This window comes from Quercus robur, chromosome 9 (assembly GCF_932294415.1).
Source record: "Quercus robur chromosome 9, dhQueRobu3.1, whole genome shotgun sequence".
Classification (NCBI taxonomy): Eukaryota; Viridiplantae; Streptophyta; class Magnoliopsida; order Fagales; family Fagaceae; genus Quercus; species Quercus robur.
In genome coordinates this window covers 35,058,478-35,069,529 of record NC_065542.1, presented here as the reverse complement: position 1 = coordinate 35,069,529, position 11,052 = coordinate 35,058,478, and the positions used below count along the sequence as shown (strand labels likewise).

Here is an 11,052-nt window from a genome sequence, read left to right as displayed (position 1 = left end):
TGTGGAAAATCTTACTTGAATTTAAGTAGCCATAAGAAGGAGACATTTTTTAACTGAGGATCCTAATAGTACTGATGAAGATAGATGTTTTAACCACGTGACAGACATGACCTCCTTGACTTCGAGAGGAATCATATGAAGGGGTTAATAGATGGATTATGTAAAGCCAACCGAATAGGAGAGGCCTTGACAAATGCACTTTACTTGAAATCTTAAACCCATCCTAGATCTACCAAATTATAAGTAAAGTGCATTTTTTCAAAAAATTAGTCAATTACATAAAATATGTCCCTAACACTACACACGTAAGAACGAACATAGAAGGGTGTTCTTCAACTTTTTCAAGATTTCCTTAATCGAAACTCAATCTAATCATGTTCCTGCCCCTCCTAAAGTGTCGGGTTTTCATTTAAACCCATCCCATAGCAAAACCCAAGCATTGACAAGCCTAAAAATAGATCAAAACGAAAAATCAAAGGAAAAGCTTGAAAATGGAAAAAAATGAAAAAAAACTCACCGATCTAGCCCTCGTGCCCTCAAAAAGATGTTGCTGTGATCTATAGGTTAAGGGAGGTGCCTTAGCCAACCTTATCGCCCCATTCCAGTGGGTGAGATGAGAGAGTTTGAGAGAGAAGGTGATATTGAAGAAAAAGATGAGAGTTAGATTGTGAGGGAATGAAAAAGAGGCAGAAGGTTTTTGTAGAAGGAGTTAGAGAGAATATGAAGAGGTGAGGGAGATGAAGAGAATGAAAAAAGAAACGGTTGGTAACCGTTGGAGAAAAAAAGATGAAGAGGCGAGAACATACCTGATGGCTAAACTACATGTAGTTTAGGCCTCCCCGCTAAACTACGCATAGTTTAGCCAAAAAAAAAAAAAATTCAAATATCCTTATGAATTTCCTAGGAGACTAAAAGTGCAAAGGAAAAAAAAAAAAAAAAACCCTAAAAATGACAAAAATGCCCTCAATAGGCAAAGAACACAAAGACCCTAAAAAAGCATCCCCAATGGATTGAAAGCACCAAATGCATTCCCAATGGATTGAGAGTGTCAAAAGCATCCCTAGTGGGTTGAAAGCATAAAAAACATCCCTCGGTGGATCAAAAATCATTATGAAAACTTCTTCGTGAGTCAATATTATCAAACAAATCCCAAGTAAAATTCAGTAGGACTCCCTTGTGGGTCTGAGACACAGAAACAACCCCCTCGAGAGTTGCAAAATGAGATTTCCCCAATGGAATTGATAAAACCCCCTTGAGGGTGGAGTCAACATCCATCCCTAGGAGCCATAAGAAAGAAGAATTCAGTTTTTCCCCAGTGGAGGAAAGTTTTCCCCAATGAGCAACACACCACCAAAAAATCTCGAAAAAAGTTACCCCCTCCCCAGTGGACCGTACACCATCAAGACTTCATGGTAGGTCGGAATCATCACCAAAACACTTCTCAGTAGTGAGTCCTCTAATATTCTCAATGGATCTTTCATCCAAAAAATAGTCAAGCAAGACAGAATTCGTGCACATATCCTAGAGAATAGAACATATAGGCATATAGGCAAGAAACCTCAAGCAAGCCAGAAAGGAAGAACACAAAATTCATGCACATATCCTACGAGAATTGAATATACAGGCATAGATCCTATACAATACAGAAATTGTGCACATATCCCATAGGAATTGAATATGCAGGCACAAATCCTATACAATACAGAACTTGTGCACATATCATGCGGGAATTGAATATGCAGGCATAGGCCACACACCAATCAAGCAAAATTAGAATACAGAAATTGTGCACATATCCCAAGGGAATTGAATATGTAGGCACAATGGAAGAGGTAGAGATAGAGATCGAGACCAAGGTCACTTCGAGGCAAGAGTCTCACCAGAACAGGTAGAGATAGAGATGGAGAAGACAAGTATTACCTAAAGGCGTAAGCCACCCGGAGAAGTTTGAGGCAAGAGCCCTAGATGGACACCATAGATATATATCCTTTTAAGCTTGTAAGAGCACATTTGTATGTTTGGTTGATGGTTGCGCTTGTTGACCTTGTTTGTTTTTCTTTTTAGTGACTTTAGGACAATGAGTCACTCGCCTTTTGCTTGCAATTGGCAAAATAGGTTCTGGAATAGTGAACTTGTCATCGCTTATTTCTTGAGCAACAATGGCGAGAATTGGGAAATACTAATCCCACGCAACTCTTCAGAGTTGCACCCCGCCTTATGTATGCATGAGGTGTGTCGTGTGCGTGGGTTTGGCAAAACAGGTTCTGGAATAGTGAACCTGTCATTGCTCATTTCCTGAGTAACAAAGGTGGGAATTCAGACATATGAATCCCACACAATTCTTCAGAGTTGCACCCCGCCCCATGTATGCGTGATGTGTGTCGTGTGCGTGGGTTAGGCTCGAGTCATATGTTAAAACAAAATGTTTTGTCTCTTATTCTTTTGATTCCATTAGTGAAGCTCACAAATTAAAAGAGGGGCATTTGTAGACACCACATTTTATACCCTTTACGACTCAGGTTCCTGTTCCTTAATGATACTGAAATTCTAAGACCCAAGATTGGTTTAGGGCCCAATTAGATGTTAAATTGACTTGAGAAATGTTAAAATGAAAAATATAATTTTTAATGAGCAAATAAATCTATTTTTGGAAAAGTATAGCCAAGGAAACCCTTGGCATAGGCACGTAGGAATCAGCCTACACGCACAGCCATAATGCATGCGCACGTAGACTCGATCTTGCACGTGCATGTAGGGTTCTAGAAACATAAAAAAGACAAGTTTTCTGCATTAATGTTGAGGTTTGAAACAAATTCCATATCGTCTAGGAGCCGTTCCAAACCCCCATTTTCACAATATAAATAGTCATACATGGTACATTTTCAAAACACACAGAAATCCTAAGAGAAAACACTAAGATTCACTAGAAATAGTGAATCAAAAAGGGAATTTTTCTCAAAACATCTTTAAGTCAATTTTCTTTTGATTAGGGTCTTTTTTGGTTTTGATATTTGAGTTTAAGATTACTAATCACATTTCTTATTGATTGTGGATAGATTTGATTGGGGGGAACGGTAAAAAATTAAGCTCGGAAAGCTTTGTGTTTGAGGTATTAGTCTAAACTTTCTTTTTCCTTTCTCTTTCTTTTTATGCTTTAATCTTCTGTTTGCTCTAATTTTTTGTTATTATATGTTTTAATATGTCTATGCAATTTAGGTTTATGTAGTTTTATGTTTTAAATTCATGTTAGGACGTTAGATTTATTGTTTTGAAGCCTTGCTCTATTTGCTGTGTTGCTAGGGTTTTTGGGGAGGATTCCACGTGTGCATAATCCTACCTGCACATGCAGGCTTGTTCATGCGTGTGCATGATCCTGCCCAGAAACTCTAACCCTAGTTTATTTGATTTTGTCTCTTGTTTTCTTGCATAAAGATGCTTTTGTTTTAGATCCTTTATTTATTTATTTATTTTTATATATTTGTGATTTTGACTCACTGTTTCACATGTTTGTTGTTTATTTGCCTTTCACATGTTTAAATTAGGATTTGTTTTTCATTTTCTTGTTTTAATGCCACGAACATGCATTCATATGTTCATCCATTGATGCCATAAGTGTTGAGTTGTTGCAAGGTAAGTGAGATAAGTTATGCATTCACATAAACATGTATGATCTTGTTTAATTATAAACTTAAACATGTTTGTTTGGATGAATTATTCTTAATCACATGTTATTTAGATCTTCCCATGTTTGTGTTTTTTTCTTGATTTACTGTTTATGCCTTGGATATGATATGATAACATGGTATTAGATGAATGTTAGGTGGATGACATGTATAATAGTAACATGCTAGGGTTTATGTTATACCATGATAGATAGATGAATGATTATGTCTTTTTGGGATGATTAATGCCATGTTGTATGTTTAGATGTATGCTAGTGTGTGTGTGAGTTAGAATGCAATATTGAGTGTGCCTTTAATATGGTTAAGACATACAACACAATGAGAGGAAGCCAACCCTAGGTTGGGCGGTTTTAAGTGCCTTGCACCTTTTTAAAGCCGTATCTAAACTTCGAACCCATATCTCTAGTAGGAAGATAAAAAAATGTCATTTCTTGAGAGGACGATATATATATATATATATATATATATATATGGTTCCTAGACCATTGCAAAATCTAGGTGGTGACTCCCTCGTTGTGTCCACATTGGGTTGGCCTCAAAGAGATTTAACTATAGTAGGAAATTCATTGCCCACTCAAAACAAATTAATTGGGAGTCCAACTCTCCTAAAGTCATTTGGGCCGGGCTCGCACAACAATGTATACAAAAGTAACAAAACATCCTTCTTCTTCTTCTCTTTTTTTTTTTTTTTTTTAAGTAACAAAATATGATTTTCTCTATTTAAAAAAAAAAAAAAATCTAAATATGGAATTTGATAATTATTAATAAACATCTATAATGATTGTGTTTGTTTATGGAACTAAATCTAGTATATTATGGGTCTGTTTAGATTGAACTTATTTTTGCTGAAACTGAAAACTGAAAACATTGTAGCAAAATAATTTTAAATGTGTGAATAGTGTCGTGGGACCCGTGAACAGTGCATGAATAGTGCGTGAATAGTGCATGAATAGTGTTTTTTGTCCATTGCACAGTAAAATCACATGATTTTACTGTTCACGCACAGATAAAAAAAAAGAAAAAAAGATTGGAAACGTAAACGCCGAATTCAGTGCAATCCAAATGGGTACTATATAAAAGAAAATATGATGTGTTCAAGATTAGGAGGCTGATCTCAATCAAATTACATGAGAGTAAACTTTTATCATGTGAAACAACGTGATATGAGATGACTTTAGGAGAGTTTTTTAAGTAGGAGGTTTCTTAAAATTAGTGAGGGAGGAAATTGTAAACCAAATTAAACCATGATGATAGTATCATAGTACCACAAGACTTAACCTATTTTGAGTTTTTTGCTTGTTCTCTCTTGGCCCAGAAAGTTAGGCCTAACAAAAGGGTCAGTAAGCCCAATATTTGGTTGGTACAAGGCCTTCTTTATCGCATTGTACAGAACTACATCAACACTAAAGTTTTTTTATCTTTTCCTTCTCTTTCGTTCCCGGCCAGGGATCTAAATGGGTCAGCCCAATCTCTAACCCAATGGGCTATTTTTTGTAATTGTGGGCCCATTGACTTTTTGAGTGAAAACTCAAAAGTTGATTACTCTATAGAGAGATGCTACGTCTACAACATTTTTACAACATTTTTACAACAAATCATGGGTGGTTAGTTGTTATTGGTTCAAATTTAAAACTAATACTAAGATTACTTTTTTGCCCCAACAAAAACAATCAGTAACAACTTGCCACTTAGGATTTGTTGTAAAAATATTGTAGACATAGCATTTCTCTACTCCATAATTTGAAGTCTTCCCTCCATCTTCTCCGCATTTTCCAACCCAACCGAGTGAGCGAGTCAACTACACGCGCCACCATGAGCGAAGACGCTTCATCATACCCTCCGATCGAACCAACCAAATTCGACCTGATCGTCGTCGGCACAGGTCTACCGGAATCCGTAATCGCCGCCGCAGCCTCCGCAAACGGCAAAACCGTCCTCCACCTTGACCCGAACTCCTCCTACGGGTCGCACTACGCGTCTCTCTCTCTCCACGACCTCTCAAATTTCCTCAATTCCCATCCTGCCCCTCCTCCCTCCACCTCATCCAACGGCCACGATTTCACCCCCGTACCTCTCGCCCCTCGCCCCCTCTACTCCCACGTCGAAATTTCCTCTTTTGTCCCTGAGATCCTCGACGATGAACATTCCAGAAAATTCAACATCGACTTGTGTGGACCTAGGGTTTTGTTCTGCGCCGATAAGTCCATCGATCTGATCCTGAAATCTGGGGCGAACCAGTACATTGACTTCAAGAGCATCGATTCGAGCTTCGTGTGCGATGCGAGTGGGAGATTGACGAGCGTGCCGGACTCTCGGGCCGCGATATTCAAGGATAAGAGCTTGGGGTTGACGGAGAAGAACCAGTTGATGAGGTTGTTCAAGCTTGTTCAGCAACACTTGGGTGGTGGTGAGAATGAGAATGAGAGGATTTCGGAGCAGGATTTGGAGAGCCCGTTCGTCGAGTTCCTGAAGAAAATGCGGTTGCCTCCAAAGATTAAATCGTACACTATCATTTGAAAAGTTGGATGAAATTTAATATTCGGTTAACTTATTAGGAGATTTGAACGGAAACACCACAAGGTGCCAGTTGAGCTCTAAGGCTCTTCGGCTTTTCAGTTAAAAAATTATGCATATGGTTCGAAATGCCGTATTATTTTTGCTAATTCTATTGATGCATTTGATAATTTGAGAAATACAAAATTTTTGTGATTTGGGAATCTATATTGAGATGATACAACAAGAGTTTAAAATGAACTTGGTGGTGTAGAAATAAGTATGAGAAAAATAACCTATTGTTGCTGGTAAAAAAAATTACACATCATGAAACTCAAAATGTGTTTTTATCTGATATGGTAGTTTGTTTCCAATCTGTGTGATTGTCTAAAATGGTGCAATGTGGTGTTTGGACTTGATGTCTTTGAGGGTGATTGGTCACATTTATAGTTGTTTTCTTAAAACCCCCCACCTTATTTATTTATTTATTTATATATTTCCGTTGCTGTGAGTAATGGTAATATTTTGTGGTTAAGTACTGAGAATGTCTATCTTTGCTTTCCTTTCAGGATTATTCTGTATGCTATAGCCATGGCCGATTATGATCAGGACAATGTGGAGCTATGTGAAGATGTACTTAAGACAAAAGATGGTATAGATCGTTTGGCTCTCTACAACTCATCAGTTGGCAGGTAATTGTTATATTCTCTGTTTCGTACTTAATCTGTTTTTAAGTGTTTGTTTTATTTATGTGGTGCTTTTTTCTTGGTGCTTCCTGCTATGGGTGTAATACTGATACCACAACCGGTAACTCTGTTTCTTGTCTGGATTATGGCTAGGTTCATAGGGAGAATGTAATGTTTGTCTGGATAATGGATGGTTTTGGGGATTCTTTTCGTCTTGCATGTATTACTAGAACATTGTGTTTTCTTTCTTGCATCCTTGAACCAAGAATGTTCAGTTGGTTTTTATTTTGAGAAGCAAGGTGCCACAAGTATGTGCTTTTACAGTTCTTGTCCCTCAGGTTTCCAAATGCATTTGGGGCTTTTCTTTATCCAATTTATGGTCATGGGGAACTACCGCAAGCTTTTTGCCGCCGTGCTGCTGTCAAAGGTTGCATTCATGTAAGTTCTAGTCAAGAAATACATGGTTTAGGTTCTTGGAGCAACATCATTTGTTACTTCCTTACCATTTTTACATCCTGCTGAGTGCTGAACACTTGTTAATGCCTTGTGAACTTTGATCATGAGAACATTGTCTTGTAAATAGGCACATGCATGTTCATATTTGTCTAACCTTATTTCAAGTGTACTTTTTATTTTAATGTTTTTATTTATTTATTTGGTTTGAAGTGTTTGTATTATGCGTTTTATAAGAAAGAACTTGATCTATTTGCTTGCTGCCTTTGGAAACGAGTTGTCAACCATTTGCTTTGCTCTGAATTGAAGTTGTGAGGCAAGTAGTTGAAAAACCTGGAAGTAGATATCATGGGAAGGGATGAAACCTGAGGATAGTTAGAAAGGCAAACTTTGGTTTTGTATTTGTTAAACTTTGAAAAATATTTTTATTTGATATATAATTTTTCGGATAAGTAATACTCCCTCCGTCCCAAATTGTTGGTCTTGTTTCAAAAACCCAACTTCTCAAGGGAACACCATTTATTGTCTTGTCTTTTGGTTAGAAAGGTATAAGTTTCCAAAATTACCTTTAAATAAATTTATCAAAAAATTGGAATACTATATTTGGAATTACAGGCACAAAAAATATGCTCTATACCAAAACTGGTGCCTAGCATTTTGGAATACTTTGAGGAGTAAAATACAAATTGTAACTTATCCTCTTAATCAAATTTGAAAAACCTACTTCTTCCACAATACAAAAGCTATTGGCTCCAAGCATTTTGGATTACTTTCTGATTATTGGACTTGCACCTTTTTGTTCTTGTTAATATTGAACTTTAGTCCAACATCTAGAGGGTTGCTTATGTTTCCCACACACACACACATGCGTGCGCGCATTTCTGTTTTTACTTTATCATGCTGTGATACTTATCTGCATATGAACTTCTAATATGCAGGTTCTGCGAATGCCAATGATTGCCCTACTAATGGACAAGGTGCATAATTTTTTTTTTCCTTTTTGTGTCCATTATAAAAAAATTATTTGACATTAGTATGTCTATCTTTTTTAAATTCATCTTTTCCCTGGAAATTTTAAGTGTACTGGGCATTATAAAGGAGTTAGATTATCTTCGGGTCAAGATTTATTCAGCCACCAGTTAATCCTGGATCCATCCTCTGTAGTTCCGTTGCCATTAATTTCATCTCCAACAGATTCTCCAAGAGAAAATCGTCAAATTTTAGGTCTGGGAGATGAAAAAAGGAAAGTTGCTCGGGGAATATGCATTACAAGGAGTTCCTTAAGGCCAGATACATCAAATTTTCTGGTGGTATATCCTCCAAGATGTAAGATCAAGTTTCTAGTGCTATTACTGTTTTTTGTTGAATGAATGAGGGGATAAGAAATCAAGAGGGAAAGAGAGACTGACTTTTTCCCCCCTCCCTCTAGCTTTGTACCCTGAACAGGTTACATCAATCCGAGCTCTCCAAATAGGTAGCGATTTAGCTGTTTGTCCATCAGGCATGTAAGTTTATGAGTTTTTGAAGATAACTACTAGTTCTTAATGTTGTCATTTGTTGCTTAAAAGAATTTGATTCTGTTGCATATATGTAAGATAGACAATTAGTTTGCTAGTTAAATTAATTTTTGATGGGATCCTGATTTTGCAAGTGAGCATTGAATGAAGGTTTATTTTATTTTTTGATAGGTAAAAATAATAATATTGAAATGAGACTACTTTATGAAAATAAGCACGAAGCAGCCTAAAAAATTACAATGGGAGAAATATCTACACATGAATTGATTCTATGAAGGGCTGAATAAAGTCAGAAATATCTACACAGCCAACATCCTGCTTCCTGCCCCTCCCCCCCACCACCACAGAAAAAAAGGCAAAAGAAAAGAAAAGAACAACATGTTCTTCTTTCTCAAGATGTTGATGGTTGTGTGAAATTGATATGTAGTTAGGAAGAATGTCAATTTTTACATTGTTTTAATTTTAAAAAGGTTGGTATTTGGTGTGATGTTAGATACTTGGTGCTAATTGTAGAGACCTGTGTGCTATAAAGTGGCTATATTATTGATGGTGGTTATTGACTCTTTTTTACTATGTCATGTGACTAGCATTTTATGTGGATTCCCTTAGTCCCCATTACCTTCCTGAAATGCGTTTGGCATTATTCCCTTCTCTCTTTCAGGTTTGTGTTATACTTTTGTACTTTGTGTCATGATGCCAACCAAGGGATAAAGTCACTGAATGCTGCCATGGATTCTCTTCTCACACTACCCAAGTCCTCACATTCTGAAAGTAGTACAACTGTTCACAGTGAAAATTCAGCAGAAGTAATGCCCACTGTACTCTGGAAAGCATTGTATATTCAGGAGCTTACCATGGTGATCTTCTCATCAGAACTTTTCCATTTTTAGACTCTATTTTGTACTATTATGATGTTATAGTTGTACACTGAAAGTGCTCTTCTTTTGCCACCCTCCACAACCCAAAAAAAATCCCAAACCCTAAATTAGTTTGAAACTCTCTTTTTGATTACCCTTTGGGAGGACATGGCATAAACATGTGGATAGGAATAGGATAGCCAATGAGCCCTAGCTTGTATGGCACTTATTCCCCTCACAAGTATGAGATGGAGTGTGAGATTGAGGGTGTAAGAATCAGTGCTTGTGTAATTTTCCCAATATAACATAAAATTAAACATGTGGATAGGTAACCTATTGGATAAGACATAACCCTTGTTGGTCTGAGTACCCTTCAGAGTTCTTATATGTGGAGATTCTTCGTGATACCCAGCAAGTGGATGTGATTTGTTTGTGTAGCATTATGGTGACATGCGTTGGTATCTGATAAGAATTTTATGTTGATTCCAGGATCAATTTGAATCTATCAACTCCACTGCGATGCCAGATGGAAAGTTCAATTACAATAATATTTTGGATGCAGCTTTGAAGGTATTTCATCTTTTGTTGGACCTTCATAAAGTTCAATGTTTTGTTTCACTGTGTATGAATTGTGGTACTTCTCCACATCACTACATCTTACTTCATGGCATAAACTACTCTGTTTTGGGTCATCTCCCATGCAACAATTGTTCGGGAGGAAATATGAAACAGAATGATTGAATAACCAGATCACTATTTCTTTCATAGATTATTTTTTAATGATTGATCTCTATTTTTCTCTGTCAGTTGTCAAGTCATAGGTCTAATCTATTGAGGCATTGGTTATGCTTATTTTCACGTGTTGACTTACTGACTAGAATTTGGTGGTGGTTCTGGTACTTCGGTAGCTATTTCAGAAGATGTATCCTGATGAAGAATTCTTTCCAGAAACAGTCTCACCTGAGAATCCTGAGGATGATAATGAGTTTAGTTTAGAGAGTTAACGTGGTTTACTGAACTAGATGGTGTTATCCATCTTAGCAGTGCTCTGCTCGGAAAGTTATGAATTGTGGATGGCTTGAAGTGCTGTGTATTGCCTTGAGAAAGAGAACTTCACGTTTAAGCAATCTACTGCCTCGTATGTTTTCACAAATTTTTGTAGCATTATATTAAAAAAGGCAGATACTGCCCTTTCATTTTCAGAAGTTGTACCATTATTCAACTCTACCTTAACCGTGCAACAGTGGCCGCCATGGCACTGTTGTACATACAAATTCTAGTAGGATGTCAATGGCACTGTTGCACATACAAATTCTAGTAGGATGTCATGGTTCTTACACGTTTGGTAAAAATATTTCATCTA

The 11,052-nt window shown here is 37.0% G+C and overlaps 1 protein-coding gene across 3 annotated transcripts; it reads left to right on the top strand.

The window, feature by feature from the left end:
- The first annotated feature begins 5,422 nt into the window (after positions 1 to 5,422).
- Positions 5,423 to 11,052, top strand: LOC126698224 (rab escort protein 1-like). Of its 3 annotated transcripts, none has more exons than XM_050395311.1 (9): positions 5,423 to 6,184; positions 6,746 to 6,868; positions 7,201 to 7,300; positions 8,254 to 8,292; positions 8,395 to 8,641; positions 8,745 to 8,820; positions 9,494 to 9,689; positions 10,179 to 10,259; positions 10,497 to 11,052. In XM_050395311.1, the coding sequence occupies exons 1-9, from the start codon at positions 5,496 to 5,498 to the stop codon at positions 10,683 to 10,685; spliced, it is 1,740 nt and encodes a 579-aa protein (XP_050251268.1). In that variant the 5' UTR covers positions 5,423 to 5,495; the 3' UTR covers positions 10,686 to 11,052. The 3 variants fall into 3 exon arrangements, with proteins under 3 accessions (XP_050251268.1, XP_050251270.1, XP_050251269.1); XM_050395313.1 differs by having other exon boundaries at positions 10,568 to 10,739; XM_050395312.1 differs by having other exon boundaries at positions 5,424 to 6,184; positions 10,598 to 11,052.

Coding starts and splice junctions, on each gene's coding strand:
- LOC126698224 (XM_050395311.1), top strand. CDS start 5,496: ATGAGCGAAGACGCTTCATCATACCCTCCGATCGAACCAACCAAATTC. Junction 7,301..8,253: donor CTGTCAAAGGTTGCATTCAT/GTAAGTTCTAGT, acceptor TCTAATATGCAG/GTTCTGCGAATGCCAATGAT. Junction 10,260..10,496: donor TTTTGGATGCAGCTTTGAAG/GTATTTCATCTT, acceptor TTTCTCTGTCAG/TTGTCAAGTCATAGGTCTAA.